At 42.1% G+C, this 20,971-nt stretch overlaps 1 protein-coding gene across 1 annotated transcript; it reads right to left on the bottom strand.

The window, feature by feature from the left end:
* Window positions 1-3,041: 3,041 nt before the first annotated feature.
* Window positions 3,042-12,787, bottom strand: LOC124135030. The gene is made up of 3 exons (XM_046500184.2): window positions 12,581-12,787; window positions 7,476-7,580; window positions 3,042-4,306 (listed from the first exon to the last, which is right to left on the bottom strand). The coding sequence occupies exons 1-3, from the start codon at window positions 12,666-12,668 to the stop codon at window positions 3,951-3,953; spliced, it is 549 nt and encodes a 182-aa protein (XP_046356140.1). The 5' UTR covers window positions 12,669-12,787; the 3' UTR covers window positions 3,042-3,950.
* Window positions 12,788-20,971: the final 8,184 nt, after the last annotated feature.

Raw genomic sequence — 20,971 nt, 5'->3', positions numbered from 1 at the left:
CAACATTAAGTATTAACTACAGCATTAAGTACTGACGGCGATTTTGAGTGCTGACTGTGGCATTGAGTGCTGACTGTGGCATTAAGTGCTGACTGCGGTGTTGAGTGCTGACTGTGGCGTTTAGTGCTGACTGCAACATTAAGTACAGACTGCGGCGTTAAATGCTGACTGCGGTGTTGAGTGCTGACTGTGGTGTTGAGTGCTGACTGTGGCGTTGAGTGCTCAATGCAACATTAAGTGCTGATTGAGGCGTGAAATGCTTGCTGTGGCGTTGAGTGCTGATTGGGGTGTTGAGTGCTGACTGCAACATTCAGTATTAACTGCAGCATTTAGTGCTGACTATGGCGTTAAGTACTGACTGTGGTGTTGAGTGCTCACTACGACCTTGAATACTGACTGGAGCATTAAGTGCTGACTACATCATTGAATGCTGAATTCGCCGTTTAGTGATGACTGCGGCCTTGAGTACTGACAGGAACGTTAAGTGCTGACTGGGGCGTTAAGTGCTGACTACGGCATTGAGTACTGACAGGAACGTTAAGTGCTGACTACAGCGTTAAGTGCTTACTACCACGAGTACTGACTGCAGCGTTCAGTGTTTCCTTGCAGCGTTAAGTGCTGACTAGGGCGTTGAGAGTTGACTAGGTCGATAAGTGCTGACTACGGCCTTGAGTACTGACTGTGGTGTTAAGTGCTGACTACGGCGTTGACTGAGTGGGTGAATGAATGAGTGGGCGAGTAAGTGAACGAATAGGTTTGCCGGATGAATTAGTGAATAAGTGGGTGAGTGGGTGGATGAATGAGTGGGTAAGTGAGTGGGTGGATGTATGAGTGGGTAAGTGAGTGGGTGGATGAATGAGTGGGTAAGTGAGTGTGTGGATGAATGAGTGGGTAAGTGAGTGGGTGGATGAATGAGTGGGTAAGTGAGTGGGTGGGTTGCATGAGTGGGTGGATGTATCAGTGGGTACGTGAGTGGGCGGATGAATGAGTGGGTAAGTGAGTGGGTGGATGTATCAGTGGGTACGTGAGTGGGTGGATGAATGAGTGGGTAAGTGAGTGGGTGGATGCATGAGTGGGTGGATGTATCAGTGGGTACGTGAGTGTGTGGATGAATGAGTGGGTAAGTAAGTGGATGGATGAATGAGTGGATACGTGAGTGGGTGGATGTATAAGTGGGTAAGTGAATAGGTGGATGTATTAGTTGGTAAGTGAGTGGGTGGATGAATGAGTGGGTAAGTGAGTGGGTGGATGAATGAGTGGGTAAGTGAGTGGGTAAGTGAGTGGGTGGATGTATCAGTGGGTACGTGAGTGGGTGGATGAATGAGTGGGTAAGTGAGTGGGTGGATGTGTAAGTGGGTAAGTGAGTGGGTTGATGAATGAGTGGGTGGATGAATGAATGGGTAAGTGAGTGGGTGGATGAATGAGTTGGTAAGTGAGTGGGTGGATGAATAAGTGGGTAAGTGAGTGGGTGGATGAATGAGTGGGTAAGTGAATGGGTAAGTGAGTGGGTGGATGAATGAGTGGGTAAGTGAATGGGTAAGTGAGTGGGTGGATGTATCAGTGGGTACGTGAGTGGGTGGATGGATGAGTGGGTAAGTGAGTGGGTGGATGTGTAAGTGGGTAAGTGAGTGGGTTGATGAATGAGTGGGTGGATGAATGAATGGGTAAGTGAGTGGGTGGATGAATGACTTAGTAAGTGAGTGGGCGAATGAATGAGTGAGTAGGTGGTTGGGTTAGTTAAGAGGTGAGGGGGTGAATGAGTTGGGTTTTATGCCATACCACAGTGGGGGAAGCTGTCATTGATTTCAGTATCTGTAATCACGTGTATGTTGTAATGATATCGTTCGTACTATAGTATTGTTCGTACTGCTGACACACAGCAGCAGTTTTGTTTGTGTGTTTGTTGTTTAACGCCGCACTCAGCAATATTCCAGCTATATAACGGCGGTCATAATCGTGTCTTGATTGATATCGTGAGCATCGATCTACGCAATTTGGATACGATGGCATGCATCAAGCAGGTCAGCGAGCCTGACCACCCGATCCCATTACTCGCCTCTTACTACAAGCATAGTCGCCTCTTACAGCAAGACGGAGTTGCTGAAGGCCTATTCTAACCCGGATCTTCTCGGGTCCACACCAGACATGTTGATGGTTAGGTTCGTATTGCAAACACTTTAGCAGAAGAAGTATTCATAGTATCGTTCGTACTGCAATATACTCACAGCAGTAATAGAAGTGTTATAATATTCAGGCAAATAATAACAAGACACCAACTTTGCAATGCATAATTTTATTGCGAGTTTCTAGATGCTCTAGTAGGGCTGTCCGAGTTTTGACAAAACAATGTACACGGCGATAACAGACATCCATTCTGCGTCCTCAAACCACTGACATCACATTCCACAGGGCATCTTAACACAAGCAGGACCTGTTTCACAAACCGATCTTAAGTTTACCACTATCGTAAATCTATGGTTAAGAATAAGACAAGCGTAAACCTAAGATCACTTTGTGAAACGGTGTTCAGCTCTATGTAGACTGGAACGTAACGGACACACTGTCTATGGTAATTAATGCTGTGGCACAAACATGTTTTAGTGTACTATGTTAAAGCGGCTGGTATGCACGTAGAAGATGGGGCAGTGCAGGCATATGCAATGACACTTATGACAGTTTAATGACATCACTGATTTAATATATAAGAAAGGTATCACAGCTTACAATAGTCTAATGAATCACAGATCAACAATATAATTATGATATCACTTATTTATGAAAGTGTGATAATGATATGTTCTTTAAGTGTTTGTTTGATTGATTGATTGATTGATTGATTGATTGATTGATTGATTGATTGTACTTTAACGCCGCACTCGGCAATGTTCCAGCTATATGACGGCGGTCTGTAAAAAATCGAGTCTGGACCAGACAATCCAGTGATTGACATCGTGAGCATCGATCCATGAAATTGGGATACGATGAGATACGATGCATCAACCAAGTCAGCGAGCCTGACCACCCGATCCCGTTAGTCGACAAGCATAGTCGCCTTTTACGGCAAGCATGAGTTGCTGAAGACCTATTCTAACCCGGATCTTCACGGGTCGTGCAATAGTGTAATGATATCAGTGATGTACAATAGTCCAAAGACATCACTATTTACATTACAGTAATGAAAAACCATCATTCATAATCGGGAGCAACTATCGTCAGATCCTAAGGGAGGCAACTCTGCAAAGCGGACTTTAAGTGAGGCGCAAATGTGAACAGCGCCACGCTCCTTCCCAGCGCGTTACGCCTTCGTTACACTCTCGGTAACATAGAGCTCCTCGAACGGACTATCGCTGTGAGGAGCTTCCTAAGGGAGGCAACTGATCAAAAGGGAAGCATGTCTGCATTTGCTTTGATGACCCAAATCATAAGTTTAAAAAATTTGAACAATTTCGATGGGATACAATAAAAGCATCAAGCGCATATACCATGTAAGTATTATTCAAACAGTCATCCCCTGAGAAATTGAAACGACTTTGCAACGTTTAATTCAGAAGAACATACTCCTAAATGTGACGTCATAATGTTCCTCACGCAGGCTTTGCAACGAGAAAGACAGGGCGATAAAAGTCGCGTTGAACAGTCTAGGAACTGCAACACGGTATTAAGATACGTTTATGAAGTAATATCAGTATTTACAATTGCCTGCCAGGGGAGTATGTGATAAAAGTGCTTCTGAATAAATAATATTATCTTCTTTCGCAGTGACGCGGCAATCATCGAAACAATTATCAAACACTCGCGGACCAATCAGAATGCAGGATTCTAAAATAGCATAGTAGAATACTCGTAAAGCAAGACAGTATACAGGCTCAAAACATCTGACGTTTGCTTAAAATTTTAAAGAACGTTGTCTGGATATCAGGAAAGGGGTCGTAGTGTTGTTTTTCTGACAATCATGCTTCAGTAAATCTCACAACGCGAACCTCTTCCGCTTGGCAGCGCTGATCCTGGTTGTCGCAACTGTCGTACAATGTGACGGTGAGGTTGTGCAGGTCGGGCGCGTTGGCCTCGCAGAAGTTACCAGGAATGACAAAAAGGTCACTTATCAATGGCCTATATCCCCGACATAGAGAGTTGCCTTCCACCCATGCAAGTTGGACACGTTTCGTTGATGAGAACGCGGTGGTACTGATGGTGACACGGCGTATGTCGCTGCAGGTGTTGCTGATGACGACATAGACGTAGATGTGTTGCTGCAGCACCGTCCCACAGTAGGGCGCACATCGGACCTTCCAGGGTGCCAGGCTATCTGTGAAGCAAAGAGGGAGGTTTGAGTGACTGTGGGTTCAAGGATATAATCTTACCTTCATGTCAGATTGTTGAGATCTGATTGGTTCACGTGATCTTGATAAAATACTTCGTCTCGTATCTCTTCATTGAAATACTAGCTTCGGATTGGTTAAGGAGAGGGAAAATTATTTTCCATGTAGCCCGCTCATGTACCCACCTCAGAAATCAATCGTAAAATACCTTAGGTAACTTGCTTATCTCGTATAAGTATCGTGTAGCTGAAATGAACCGATGTTCATTTGAATGCATTGGGTAAAGGGAAGTAACTCGGACCGTATGCGTCGTCTGTTCGTTGTCAAAATGGCTGAAACAAAGCGTTTTACTCAGTGAAACTTCGGACATGTATATGCACAAGTTAACCTCAACTCAAACGAACAGCAGTTTTCTATCAGTTTTCAATTTGTTATAAATTGTTTTTACAATGGCAGATTGAAACAAGGCTCGTGGTATAAACATAACGCGCGACGCATAAACCACGTATACCCCGCGCGATACTGCTACATCCACAGACGATACACCGGTTTAGGGTTTCTGCTACAACTTATAATAATTGTGTTTCCAGGCATATTAGGTACCCACTATTTAATACGTGGTGTCTGGGGACTTATCATTGCTTAAAAGCAATTTTGTTCCATGAAAAGAGAAAAACTTTAAATTACTTTTTTCTCAGGACATTCAGCATGTTCATCAAACTACATTATTTGATGAAGCCCAGGGACAATATATTTATTTCCATTTACCTCGTGTTGAACGGTATTTCAGATATATCACGGCGTGTCTGCTTGAAGTAATGCAGGTCCTAGACGTCAAACTCACGAGGACCCACGAATACGTAAAAGTATTATTGATGAAAACTGAATGTAGTTCCGACATGAAGTACTGTTTCACTGATAAAATATTTTCAGATAATTTAAGTTTTTCATCACCAACACTGTATATTCTAAAATTAATCTTATAATTATAGGAGAGTGAGTGAGTTGAGTTTAACGCCGTTTTGTACAGCTGTTCACGTCGCGTCCACTGAAGAGATGCAGATCGAAGTTTATCACTTTTGTGAACTCACAAGCAGTGTCGATGTTGACAAAATCACGAACCATAATCAAAACGAATCTGGGATTCGAACCAAGGATCATCGGATTCTGGCACGCCTCAGGGACGCAACTCTGCACAGCGAATTGCAGACTTTAGACGACAGGTCCACCCGTGTTTCCTAAGATTCAGAAGTGAATCCTGATTTACTTAGCTTCAATTCAATACTTATGTTTAATTTAATTAATTTCAAGCATTTTAAATAACCGTCCCTCCGATTGAGGTAAGAATGTTTGATCATAACAATACTAAACGTATTCAATATCTAACTGGTAAAGCAAGATCAGATTCATGTTTATCATATTATGAAGATCCGGGTTAGAATAGGTCATCAGCAACCTATGCTTGTCGTAAGAGGCGACTAACGGGATCGGGTGGTCAGGCTCGCTGACTTGCATGTCATCGAGTACCATTTGCGTGGAGCGATGCTCATGATATCAACCACTGGATTGTCTGTTCCAGGCTCGATTATTTACAGATCGCCGCCATATAGCTGGAATATTGCTGAATGCGTCGTTAAAAAACAAACAAACAAACGAAACTTTTTAGAAACCTATAACTCCCAACTTCATGTATTATAAGTATACATTTTTTATATACGAGGGGCTTCAATTAGTTTTGCAACTTGGGCATTTGTGTTTACACAAACAATGTCAACTTGTGGCAGGTGTGACACCAGTCATAACATCAGGTTGACACGTGTCATATAAATGTATATAACAAGTTCCAGACACAACAATAAGTTCGATGTGATGGCTTCATTCGCCTAAGGGTGGTCACAATCATGGATTCTGTCAAACATGAACAACGCGCTGTAATAAAGTTCCTTACATGCTCCGGTTCACAAGTCGAGAATTGCACGGGCCGCCATATATGAATTTGGATTCGAACAGTTAAATCACCCACCCTTCAGCCCAGACTTAGCCCCCAGTGACTATTTCCTGTTCCGGCAAATGAAATCTGCCCTAGGTGGAAGGCTGCCACAGAGGCGTGGTTAGAGGGCCAATCTGCGGATTTCTATAAAACTGGTATTAAAAGCTTGAAGGACAAATGGAATAAGTCTATTGAGGTGAATGGAGGTTATATTCAAAAATAAAAGTGCAAAAGATATTCTGCGACTTGGTCTTATATTGAAGTTGTAAAACTTATTGAACGCCCCACGTACTTCAGTGTCAGAGTTTTCTGAAGTTGAGAAAAGTTACATTTTCATTGCAGTGAACATAACACTTGATATTTCACTGTAATTACAATAACACTTTGACGGAACTATTGTCGTACAAGAGCTACCTTCTCGCAAATTATCTCCCATTTAGTGTAAGTGTCTGGCATGAACACAAACTGTTAACTTCCTTTTTACGATAGTTCCACAATGACAAGGCAAAATAATGACAGAAGGTCATTTCCGGATTTAATATCGCTTCTTGCCGTTTGTCATTCTCTTGAAAATGTTTCGGTATCGTATCGGAGTGAAATTCATGCAAGTTATTATTATCAAGTTATCATGCAACTATTATTTCAAGTTTCAAGTAAATACTTTCTTTGCCAAGCATTTTACATACATTTCCGCTCATTCTTTCAGTGAGCAACGTTTGTTTGTTTTTTTGTTTGTTGTTAAACGCCGCTCTCAATCTCATTAAAACAGATCTTTGTTCTCGCTTCCGAACTAAGCTCTGATTTTAATGAGATTGACGCCGCTCTCAGCAATATTCCAGCTACATGACGGCGGTCCGTAAATAATCCAGTCTGGACCAGACAATCCGATGAGCATGGGTTGCTGAAGACCTATTCCACCCCGATCTTCACGTCTGTGCAATTTCCCTTTTTTTAATTGACATTGTACAACATTGCCTCAAGCCTACGACGGGCGTTGGGGTAGCATTGTGGTTAAAGTGTTAACTCGTCAGGCCAAAGGCCCGGGTTCGAGTTTCAACATGTGAAGCCCATTTCTAGTGTCCAAGCCGCGTTATTGCTGCAATATTGCTACAAGCGGCGTAAACCAACTCACACTCGCTCAAGTCTGTGTGAACGGTCTACCTTACCACAATCTGAAGCTAAGGTCGACGCTGGATAGAAGGTCTCGTTAGCGATGAGACTGGCCACTGTCCGTGCACAGAACCGCTCCTTAAAAGCCCTGCTCCCCAAATCTGGAAAGGAAAAAAAGATGTGTTTGATATTAAATTTGAAATCACATGTTCGGGAATACCAAATATTATTTCAAATCTGACACTGTAGACAATGTTTCGTAGACAATAGGGGGGCGTGGGTGGTCCAGTCATCTAAAGAACCGCAATGTGCTATACATGCATGCCAGATACCATTCATCCGGGGTTCTAAACCCCTATCCGTCCACACCGTTTCTTGATCTGTCACATCTTCCCGAGGTAAGGGAGTTAACTGACTATGAAAGTTTCCGCCCTTGTAGAACTAGGCTGGAATTCCGGAGCTGCATTTTGGCTAGATTAACGAGTCTATGTATAGGCCAATCAAAATCGCGTAACGAAATCGACATCCGGTTCGTACACACCATGAATTTCAACCTGCTGATTTCGGACGACTGCGGGATTTGCAAAACATGTGTACCGCCAACTGGGCTTCTAACAGATATTTCCAAATCTTTTCATGTTTTTAATCAAGGAGCTCAAGTGAGTTAAAGTACTTCGCGATGTAAGACCCGTTTTATTACAATATAGATATTGATTATCCATCAGATCGTCTTGACTGGGCGCAGCCATTTTGTTTTAAGCAAATGCAAGTTGATATGAGAAGTGGAATCTGATTGGTTAATAGGAGGGACATATAAGTGACATAGTTCGTAATAGCAACTGGTGGCGCTACGATCGAGCCCCGAAATTTCAGCCCAGTTCGACCAAGGTGAAAACTTGACTTTTACAGTCAGTTGCCTCCCTTGCTTCGGAATGATCGATCAAAACCATACTTAACGTATTCTATATCTAAATGGTAAACCAGGATCACATTCTTGTTTATCATTTTGTGAAGATCCGGGTTAGAATTGGTCAGCAACACATGCTTGTCGTCAGAAGCGACTAACGGTATCCCAATTGCGTAGATCGATGCCTATGATGTCAATCACTGGATTGTCTGGTCCAGACTCGATTATTTACAGACCGCCGTCATAAACTGGAATATTGCTGAGTGCGGCGTTAAACAACAAACAAACAAACAAAACACTTGCCAAACATGGACGCCATTATCACATTCTAATGATCAACCGGTCGAAAGAATCAACGCAAAGTAAGAAAATATATTCTATGCCTTTCTGCCATAAAGCTGACACACCGGAATATTACTGAAATGGTGATCAAACGGTGTTCAACACCCACTCACTCACTCACTCACTCCCTCACTCACTCACTCACTCGTGTACTTGAGTCAAATCTTGGTCTGCAACACAGAACTTAACAACAGTGTCAATACTATGTTCCAAGATAAAATGAAATGGAAATAACGTTACACGTTGCAATAACTAATTTTCGTACTGTTATGACAATTAATATAAGAAATGGTTGGAAAATGGCTGAGAAAAGATTGGAAAATGGTTCAGTCAACAACCGATTAAGAGTTAAGTAAAGAGGATAAATTATACAAATTCCAACGTTCGATAAATTGTGGTTAGAGTTCGACTTATCAGAGTAGGGTCAAAATAGTGGTACATATGATAACAGTTTGCCAGCACCGAACTACCGAGTTCAACACAACGGTGGGTTGGACAGATCCGAGTTTGACACAGCGGGTTTCGAATGTATTACATAGAGGATTCATCACGAGTGTTTTTTAATATGGGAAATATCAACCGAGTCTTAGTTAATCGGTATTTGCCGAGCCTTTGGCGAGGCAAATACCGATTAACGGGACGAGGTTGATATTTCCCATATTAAAAAAACACGAGTGATGAATTCTATTTATCATTTTCACATTTGTGCTTCCAAATTAAGGAATAATTGCATTAAACATTAACATCGAAATCTTACGTATAGATCGTGCGTAGTGATACATGTTTTCCATAGCCATGTAAACCAAAATAAACAATTCGCTGAGAAAAAAAGTTCCTCGGATTATTTTAAACAAAATACTTGAACAGACTTTTGCAGAATAATTGAAACTTTAATAACGGTAACAACAACGATTCTGTGTAATCTGATTATATCTCTGGTGTAACTTCACTTATAATATATAGTTTCAAATCAAACCGCTCGCTCTTCCGGTTATCTAATTTGCATATCCAATTTGCATACTTATGTCATTTGGGTATGACATACATGTTTTTATGACATAAGCTTATGTCATGGATAAATGCTTAAGTTAAATGATAAATTACTCTAATATAGACAGAAGCGAGTGAGTTTACTCAAAGTGACTGAGAATGGTTTTACGCCGCGTTTAGCAATATTCAAGCAATATCACGGTGGGGGACATCAGAAATGGGCTTCGCACATTGTACCCAAGTGGGGAATCAAATCTTCGGTATGACGAGCGAACCTTTTCACCACTGGGCTAGGCCCACGCCCCGACATTCTTCAAACGAACGTTGAGCGATTGAGATCTGTGAACAATGTGCGCGCTTTTGGCAGCTGTGTTGCATGCTGAAAACATGCCACAAAAAGACTAAGGCTGAAAGTTCAAGCGGCGATTAGGGTAGTGGTTGAAACGTTGACTCGCACAGAACACGGCCTTATTCCCAAGTATGGCACTAGAGTCTGGGGTCCTGGCGTCCCGTGTTCTGATTTAGCTCAAAGAGGCGTGCAACAATACTAAACCGGTAAATCGACTACGGAATTGGAAACCCCTTCCATCATATTATGAACAGTGAGTGAGTATGGTTTTACGCCGCTTGTAACACTATCTCAGCAATATCACGGCGGGGGACACCAGAAATGGGCTTCACACTTTGTACCCATGTCGGGAGTCGAACCCGGGTCTTCGGCGTGACGAGCGAACGCTTTAACCAGTAGGCTACCCGACCACCCATGTAATGAACAGAGTTATCGATGACAATCTGATCAATCTAAGTACAGCATCGCGATCCGATACAAATTAGGCCATTTAAATTTTAGTCCTAAGCTTAGATACTTCGTACGCTTACATAGAGGTTTTCAAATATGTGTGCCAATGTAATGGCTCGAATATTTTGGCACTGACTATTAATATATATAATTGGAGCTGTTCACTCTGGCAATTTCTTTTCTAAAGTTACTTTATTGAATGAAAACCTCAATGAAATCAGATGTTTTACTCCCATATTCTCGGCGTGAAACGCCTTCATAGAAAATCGCGTGGGATGACCCCTCAGCGAACTTTGACCTACCACTGTAAATGAAGGATGTCTGTGTCCTTGAGCCAATCAGATATCAGCTTTCATAAACGATATGGGTTCATGTTGCTACCTCCATTCGGAAATCTTGTTTTTGACCCCAAAAACAGAACTGTTATGTTCATTAGATGGGACTCCCTTTTCGGCTAGAATGGCGCTCAGAAACGACGTGATGTACAGCAAATCCATAACTATAGAATAGCGCAGCCTTTATCATACACATTCGGAACAGGACAGTAAAACTCGTTTTCAAGATCAGATATGCTTCGCTCATTCGTACCGAGAATTAAGCCTCGCGCTGAAAGGCGGATTAAAAGGTTTAGCTGACACAAATGTCAACAAAAGTGTCGTCACATCTTGGGGCCGAGGGCTGTCCTATCATAGTAAATGGTCAGAGTTTAATGACATTGTGTCACATCTCCGATGATAAAGAGATTGTTGTCCTCGTGTTTCGGTATAGTAAATATCATTTATGTGTAATTAAGGCTCGCTTAATAGGTCTTTTATTCCTGATATATAGAGAAACAGTGGAAACGCATAATCAACTTTATCTCAAAATAAGTAGAGATGTGGGGTTTTTTTTGGCACAAGCACATGGAATGAGATTCGAATCCGTACGACGACAATGTAGTGTTTGATTAACTCATGCCTAAATACCTACACTTGATTTGATTTTTGTGGCCATTTTGACAAATGTTAGAAAACATTCCGTTTTCAAAGTATTTCAGTATTAAACAAAGGGACAAAAGAATGTACACCGAGTTTGTGTTTTTAATTTAATTATAAATTGTTGTGACATTTGATTATGTCTATTTAACCATCACTCATTCCTGCAACAGTTTGTGAAAAGTTATATGTGGCTGGGTAATTTTGTGTGAGTGAGTGAGTTTGGTTTAACGCCGCTTTTATTCCAGCAATATCACGGCGGGGGACCCCAGAAATGGGCTTCACACATTGTACCCATTTCGGGATTCGAACCCGGATCTTCGGCGTGACGAGCGGACGCTTTAACCACTAGGCTACCCGACCGCCCAAATTGTGTGAACATAAATTGGTTAAATGAAGACGGGGTCAGAAATGAATTTGCAAGCACATGACCCCTACCCTGTTTGAAATGACGTACATTTGTGCCGAAAAAGCTAAATCTATTGATTTTCAAAGATAAGATCTTAACATAACCATCAGCAGTTGTGTATTATGCGAATGTTTCTTTTATAATTTTTAAATTTTAAATCAAATTAGTTTTTAAAAAAACAAACCATGTAGAACTATTATATGAGCGGTGACTAAGCACCAGTAAAGTTCATTTTTTATATAATATCACTAACTTAAGATATTTTCAACGAAAAATCAAACATATGGTGAATTCGACTGAGAGGTATGATTTCGTTTGCCCCTTAGTTTTTCAATGATAATTACGATGCGGTGAGGTGAGGTGAAATGGGGTTTAACGTCGCGTCCAAGATTATTGCACTTATATAGCGACGTACATGTACGTGTGTGTGTTTGTGTGGCTGCTTGTACTAGTCCGGACTGATGCCGATTTATAGTGCTAGGTCACTGAGATACCATGCCGCAGTTTATCATGAATACCCCACTCAGACACAGTATACTGACTCCGAGCCGACCAGTCCTTGATGCCGAGCGCTAGACAGGGTAACAACAAGAACCATCTTTTAACGTCTTTTGGTATGACGCGGTCGGGGATCGAACCCGCTCTCCGGGCGGTCGCTCTACCACTAGACCACGGAGGCGGTCAATTACGATGCGGAAACACACTTGACAAATAATCTCATAACATATGAACATACTTACATGGTAAGGACCCAAGGATAGGACGATTCGGCGCTACCAACACCATCGCTGCAATCATCACAAGGACTGGTACATGTTGTCGCGCCATTCTCTTTAACCTTGACGGGACTGTCTGAAGCCTCGTCTTTGGAATAGGTCTGACAACTATATATGTGCTCTAATAGGTTTATTTAATCTTACCACATAGATCATTTTGAACTGCTAAATTTGTTCTTATCGAGTCTCACCACGGAAACACAGAACCCACTTATGACGTCATATCTGGTTTCCAATTGGTGTCAAGCAGTACAGTGCAATATCTTAAGGTCGGGGTGTTCTTCATGTGTGAGGTACAGTAACCTTAACAAAAAAGAAAACTTTCCTGATAACCATGGAAACAAATGATTAATGCGGGTGGGTGAGAGGGTGTGGGTGGGTTACATGGTGTGGGTGTTTGTGTGTGTGTTGGGGGGGGGAGTCTGGACAATATCCGTGGATCCAGAGTGGCCAGAGGTGGATGGGCAGGGGTCATCAGTGAGGTCACTGATATTATAGTAGTCCATTTTCATAGTCAGTTAACTCCCTTGCCCCGGGAAGGTTGCAGGGTTACGCATCTCCCTCATTGAAGCATACACTATTTGTTTGGCAATATTCGAGCTATGTGACGGCGGTCTGTCATGCCTCAAAGTTGCGACTAAAACGATCGCCAATTCGACCTAAATTTCAATTTGTCTACTGTCTAAAACTCAGAGGTAGCCAAATGACTTCCTTGAAAATATCTTGTGGCGACTAAATTCTATTGCTTCACATTTGAAGACACAAAAATAGATAACAGCTGATTGTGGAAAACATGTCTGCTAATCATTGTACTTGCGTATGTCCTCCTAAAGTCAACAATGAACAGAAATACATATTAAATATTAATGTTATTAGTATTTTATTTCAGTTGACAATGCTCATTGGATAAGCAAGGATATACCTAAATAATCCTGTAGCATAAATTGCATCATTGTTTGATCAAATACAGTTTCCACTAATATACAATTTGAAGACTAGTGCTATGACTTGTACATATTATGAGAGTTATTTGATAAAAGATCATTTCAAATGCTTTAGCTACCTACAATATTGGATTGACTTCTTGATTTTACCACTGGCTACCTGGAAAAGAATGCTTGTACCCACATGGCTACTTGGTAAAAATTGAAACTTTGAGGCCTGCAGTCTGTGAATACATGCTTCCCTTCGGAATTCCGATGGGTCTTTGAAGATTACTGATCCTATTGACGTAAAGTCACATTGTGCTTTTTTTCAACAACATAGCAAATATACAACTACGTTTTAGCTACAAAATGATGGACAAAATGGAAATATTGGTAGGAATATCATCGGACATAATCACATGGTTGACAAGTCATTTTTCTTTGTTTTACATGCAATTCTAGGAATTCTGGACTTATTAAATACATAAAGTTAAAGTGAATGGAAAAGGCGTTTCAAACATCTAAAGAAAGTATGAGGAAGTCCTATGATGAAGGTGCTACCGTATGTTTGTAGTGCTTTTATCTACGCTACGTTACCTGAAGACCTCTAAAATTAGCATTTTGGGACTCATTTTAGACTAACCTATACATTTATTTTGGATATTATTCCAAAACGTGCAATAGATTAAAAGAACAAAGTCTACTTTTCATTCATATCAGCCAGGGAGTATATTCAAGCAGTGTCTCAGCTGGCACACCTGAAATGGGCTTCATACATTGTTCCCATATGGTTTGTGGTGGGTGAGTTGGGTTTAACGCCGCTTTTAACAGTATTCCAGTTATATCGCGGCGTGTCAGCTTAATGTGGGAGGAAAGCCCGAAGTGATGCAGGTCTCAGACGTTTACCACTTCGGTGAAACCCACGAGCACGGGTATGATGCTGACAAACCTAGAAACATAATCGGGGCGAACCGGGATTCGAACCCACAATCATAGGTTTCTGGCGTGTCCAAGGGACGCAACTCTGCACAGCGAATTGCGGCGCCTTAGACGACTGGTCCACCCGTGCCCCCCGTACCCATATGGAGAATGGAACCTGAGCCTTCGGCGTGACGAGCGAACGCTTTAACCACTAGACTACCCCAATGCACCTCATACCAAGAGATTTGCCCTTTGCAGAGATAATATCTAGATTTCACACACGCGCCCATCACGACGTTCAGAGCTTGAACGAAAAGGGACAAAATAGAGCATAGCGTTAAGTCTACCGTCAGTATACAAGCTAGTAAAGGGTTTGTGATTACTTACTGTGATACTTAGAACCCTGTTCCATGTACAACTCAAAATAAGTAAAAGATCACCCTCAATCCACCAGCCGTAACAGATTAACTATGGAAAAATCGGACGCCACACTCAGCAATATTCCAGCCATATGACGGCGGTCTGTACATAATCAAATCTGGAACAGACAATCCAGTGATTGACGCCACACTCAGCAATATTCCAGCCATATGACGGCGGTCTGTACATAATCAAATCTGGAACAGACAATCCAGTGATTGACGACACACTCTGCAATATTCCAGCAATATGACAGCGGTCTGTTAATATTCCAGTCTGGAACAGACAATCCAGTGATTGACGACACACTCTGCAATATTCCAGCAATATGACAGCGGTCTGTTAATATTCCAGTCTGGAACAGACAATCCAGTGATTGACGACACACTCTGCAATATTCCAGCAATATGACAGCGGTCTGTTAATATTCCAGTCTGGAACAGACAATCCAGTGATTGACGCCACACTCAGCAATATTCCAGCCATATGACGGCTGTATGTACATAATCAAATCTGGAACAGACAATCCAGTGATTGACGACACACTCTGCAATATTCCAGCAATATGACAGCGGTCTGTTAATATTCCAGTCTGGAACAGACAATCCAGTGATTGACGACACACTCAGCAATATTCCAGCAATATGACAGCGGTCCGTTAATATTCCAGTCTGGAACAGACAATCCAGTGATTGACGCCGCAATCTGCAATATTCCAGCAATATGACGGTGGTCTTTAAATAATCTAGTCTGGAACAGACAATCTAGTGATTGACACCGCACTCTGCAATATTCCAGCCATATGACGGTGGTCTTTAAATAATAACAGACAATCCAGCGATTGGCATCATGAGCATCGATCCACGCAATTGGGATACGATGGAATGCATCAACCAAGTCAGCGAGTCTGACCACCCGATCCCCTTAGTCACCTCATAAGACAAGAAAAGTCGCCTCTTACGACAAGAATGAATTGCTAAAGACCTATTCTACGCCGGATCCTCACGGGTGTTGATATGTTTATTGATATTGAGAAGTTCTCTGGGTATTTTGTAATACCTGTTTGGGGGGATGTTTAACAGAAAAGTGAGATCTGATTGTGAAAAATTACTGATCGAGTTGATATTTTTCTTGTTATATTCAGAGTGAATGAGTTTAACGCCACTTTGAACAATATTCCACTTACATCACGGCGTGTCAGCTCAATGTGTGAGGAAAGCCCGAAGTGGTGCAGGTGTCAGACGTTTACCATTTTTGTGAAACCCATGAGCACGGGTATGGTGCTGACAAACCTAGAAACATAATGGAGGCGAACCTGGACTCGAAGCTTCGAGCTTAGTTTTCTGGCGTGCCTAAGGGAGGTAACTCTCTTCAGCGAATTGACGACTGGGCCACCCGCGCTTGCTGAAAATAGTGTGAGCATCGATTACGTCTATAACGATAACACATATCATAAGTTACGTGACCCGTGAAGATCCCGGTGATGATTGGCCTTCAACAACCAATGCTTGTCATAAAAGGCGACTCTACTTGACTTAAGAGACGACTGTGCTTGTCGCAAGAGGCGAGTAACGGGATCGGGTGGTCAGGCTCGCTGATTTGGTTGCTGCATGTCATCGTATCCCAATTTCGTGGATCGATGCTCATGATATCAATGACTGGACTGTCTGGTCCAGACTCAATTACTTACAGACCGCCGTCATACAACTGGAATATTGCTGTGTCCGGCAACAAACAAAGATCAGCAATGTCTAATAAGTGGAGAATTGCAGTTTTCAGTTAAAATGATTTCAATGTGGACCAGAAGTTTTGAAAGAAGTGACAATACCACGAACTCTCGAACCAAGCCGTTGTAACATAATTGACATAATAATACTGACCTCCCCCTTGTCTGGAAATACGAGTAACTATAATAATACCGATGGTCCTCGGGGGGGGGGGGGGGGGGGGGGGGGGGGGGTCTCCGTGTATTTAAAGCATATTGTAAAATGAATAGGATTTTGTACTGTAATCTGATTGGTTGAAAAATATCGTTAAATGGGATTGGATCCAGGAGATCACACTGCGTATGAACACTTTTCTTGGTACTTTCTTCTCAATTCAAAGTTTGAAAAACGTGCAATTCGGCTTGGTGAAACGCATACCACGTTAATTAAATTTGATCATTATTTATCAGAACAACTCTGATTTGATTGTTAACACGTTTTTCTCTTAATTTGACATTCGATTATTTTTTTCGAATACGTGACGTCGTTGCCGTTGCGCCAACATGCCGTATATTATTTCATATGCAACGGAAGTTTATTTATCTCCGAAGGTCCGTAGACCCGGCGTCACTTCGGGATTCCAAGTTAAACTTGGTCCCCAAATGCAACTTTTTGCCACACAACACGACAGAATGCATCGGGTGGTCGGAGCTGGTCTGTTTGTTTGTTTGTTGATTAACGCCACACTCAGCAATCTTCCAACCATATGACGGCGGTCTGTTAGTAATTGAGTCTGGATCAGACAATCCAGTGATTGACATCATAAGCATCGATCCATGCAATTTGGATACGATGACATGCATCAAAGTCAGCGAGCCTGGCCACCCGATCCCCTTAGTCGCCCCATAAGACAAACATAGTCGCCTCTTACGACAAACATGAGTTTCCGAATACCTTTGCTAACCCGGATCTTCAGGAGTCTCGGAGCTGGTCATATCAGTCACCTGTGCGGCTTTAAACAAGAAACAAAGGTGTTCCTATTTTGCAGATATGCATTTTCAATTAACTTTGATTCAACGTATATTATGACTGTCTTCTTAAAGAGTGAGTAAATGGGCGAGTGGGTGAGTGAGTGAGGTATCAGGTTTATCATGACTTTCTGCTTAAAGAGTGAGAGAATGAGCGAGTGGGTGAGTGAGTGAGTGAGTTACAAAGTTTATCATGACTGCTTAAAGAGTGAGTGAGCGAGTGGGTGAGTGAGTGAGCGAGTGGCTGAGTGAGTGAGTGAGTTACAAAGTTTATCATGACTGCTTAAAGAGTGAATGAGCGAGCGAGTGAGCGAGTAGGTGAGTGGATGGGTGAGAGAGCGTGTGGGATGGAGTGTGAGTGAGTTAGTTAATGACATCTACTAAAAGAGTGGTGGGTGATTTATGGTCAGTTTCTAATTCATTTATAATTCTGTTATGTTTGAGGTAAACATTTTTATATCCCCACATCAAATTGGATGAATTATGTTTTTCGGAAATAACATCTATTTAGCCACATCCTGTCCTATCATCTGATTTGTTTGGAAAGGAAATGTGTATTTTGGGTGTCAAGTAAATAAATCTCTTCTACCTGGCGAAACATATCGAGTCAGCAAAATGTGTAACATCACACTCATCCTGACCCTTATAGAACTTAATCAAAGTCAACGCGTGTATTACTGAGTGCGAGAGTGATTGATTTGAACACTATTCCAGTTACATCACGGGATGTTAGCTTTATGTGGTAGAAAAGGCCTCAGACGTCCGGGGTTTTCAGTGATTGATTGGGTTCGGTGTAATCCTTTGAACAGTAAGTCAAGGCGTTATACCAAGGCTTAATGTGGCAGAAAAGTGAGGTGAGGTGAAATTGGGTTTAACATCGCGTCCATGATTATTGCACTCATATAGCTACGTGCAGTGTGTGTGTGTGTGTGTGAGAGAGAGAGAGAGAGAGAGAGAGAGAGAGAGAGAGAGAGAGAGAGAGAGAGAGAGAGAGAGAGAGAGAGAGACTGCTTGTACTAGTTCGTACTGACTCCGAGCCTCCGAGCCGACCAATCCTTCTTTTAGTCCCTTAATGCCGAGCGCCAGACAGGGTAACAACAAGGACCATATCTTTACGACTTCTGGTGGCAGAAAAGGGTGTGCTGATACATGTCTCAGAAATCTACCACTTACGCGAAACCAACGAGCCCGGTTATGGCGCTGACAAACCTAGAAACAAAATCGGAGAAACCGGGATTCGAACTCACAATCATAGGTTTCTGATGTGCCCAGGGGCGGTGGGGGAAGCCTAGCCGTTTAAGCGTTCGTTCGTCACGCCGTAGACCCGGGTTCGATTCCCCACATGGGTACAATGTGTGAAGATCATTTCTGGTGTTCCCCGCCGTGATATTGCAGGAATATTGCTAAAAGCGGCGTGCCCAAGGGACACAACTCTGCACAGCAAAGTGAGGCGCCTCCGACGCCTGGGCGCCCGTGAGCCCGGCGAGTGCATGAGCTGGGTGCAATGATGTTTAAAACATTGGAAGGAAAGCCCGAAGTGATACAGGACGTCGACGTTTTAACCACTTTTGTGAAACCCACCAGCTCAGGTATGGTGCTGACGGAACAATATTAATCTATCCATAACAGCCAATATGGGATTCATACCCACTGGTTCCATTCGTGACCAACTCGTGTTATTCCGGGACAAGCCGAATAGCGACTCGTGCCCCCCGCGTGGCCATTTTTGCGACCGGGTTCCGTCTTAGCGCAAACGCACATATATTTCCCCTTATATTATATATATTTCAGAAGCAATTAAAAGCGCATCGGGACATGCGGAATTATACAGTATGATTGAACACATTTAACTGTGTCTTGGGTATAGTTTTAGATGCAACACACATGTAAAATCAAAAATTGTTTCTGAGGGATTCTTTGACGAAGAACTTGAAATCATACGCGCATTCTGATTGGTTTGTTGTATATTCGCACATAACATTCATCGATAGGGGGACGAGTCTTCTTGCAGGTTACGGAAAGGGGCGAGTGGTGACGAATGCCACTGGTTCCTGGCACAACTAAACTCATCGCGTCACTCCTCACGAGAAGTCCATCCGTCCCTACAATGATGAAGCGAGAAGGAATATTTGATTTACGTGACAGATACTATTCCAGCTGTCACACGCTTTCGCGATAAAGAACTTGGCAATCGGTATGGCGCTATGAATATAAAATAACATTATTTATCCCAGACAATAGCTGAACACGCAGTTCAGCTGTCCTTGTCTCGCTTGCACAAAGCGATCTTGGAGCTAAGACTATCGTAATCCTGTGTTAAAGTATGGTAGTTACGATCATCTTAGCGCAAAGATCGCTTTGTGCAAGTGGGCCCAGGGGCATATAACATCATCTTTGTTTTATGGCCAATAGTATTCCAAAATAAAGGTTTCAAATATCAAAATACTTGTGCATCAAATACTCTACGTTCATGGGGCCTTTAAAACTTTGGGACAAATAGTGAGTGGGTGAGTTGGGTTTAACACCGCTTTTAACAGTATTCCAGTTATATCGCGGCGTGTCAGCTTAATGTGGGGGGAAAGCCCGAAGTTATGTAGGTGTCAGACGTTTACCACTTCGGTGAAACCCACGAGCACGGGTATGGTGCTGACAAACCTAGAAATATAATCAGGGCGAACCACGATTCGTCATGACACAGGAAAGCGGGATTTGAACCCACAATCAAATGTTTCTTGTGTGCCCAAGGGATGCAACTCTGCACAGCGAATCGCGGCGCCTTAGACGACTGGGCCACCCGTACCCCTTTGGGACAATTAACACTGTTGAAAGGTCTTTAAAGAAGAAAAACAGAACTACAAATAATATATAATTTTATTGTCAAAAAAATATAAAACAAATATGAAATGAATCATTGTATGGAAAAAAAACACAAATATAATAAATAACGGACTTCAATGATGCATAACCATAGAAAACCCATACAACTAACACAAGCTGCATCTGCTCTGTTGTTACATTAATACTTACATATTAATAAACAAATATAAGTAAGTTTACAAGGTTGAGACCAGAAACATGACATATAATATGTAACTTTCAGTGATGGGATAGAATCCACTTAATATCATATTTGGTGACTATGTTATTAGCATTGAATTATAATATACCTACTTCAGAGTCTTTTGTGAGTTTTAAGGTACCAAGATTTCTGCTGTATCACTAAACACATATAAATCTGAAAGTAACTTATTAACAAAACAAACAAAAAATAAAATTGCCAATAAATGATACCAGTAATATTTGCGAGTGTTGTTTTGTTTGCTATTTAAAATTGAAATATAAGTGCTTTTTTAA

Source organism: Haliotis rufescens, unplaced genomic scaffold, assembly GCF_023055435.1.
Source record: "Haliotis rufescens isolate VD_foot unplaced genomic scaffold, xgHalRufe1.0.p SCAF_15, whole genome shotgun sequence".
In the NCBI taxonomy this organism is placed as follows: Eukaryota; Metazoa; Mollusca; class Gastropoda; order Lepetellida; family Haliotidae; genus Haliotis; species Haliotis rufescens.
This window is presented reverse-complemented; position numbering and strand designations above follow the sequence as displayed.

What these genes read in the sequence shown, in the direction of transcription:
- LOC124135030 (XM_046500184.2), bottom strand. Translation starts at nt 12,668, where the DNA reads ATGGCGCGACAACATGTACCAGTCCTTGTGATGATTGCAGCGATGGTG. An exon ending in TATCCTTGGGTCCTTACCAT is followed by an intron (nt 7,581 to 12,580) that starts GTAAGTATGTTC and finishes TTTCCTTTCCAG; the next exon opens with ATTTGGGGAGCAGGGCTTTT. An exon ending in GACCTTAGCTTCAGATTGTG is followed by an intron (nt 4,307 to 7,475) that starts GTAAGGTAGACC and finishes TTTGCTTCACAG; the next exon opens with ATAGCCTGGCACCCTGGAAG.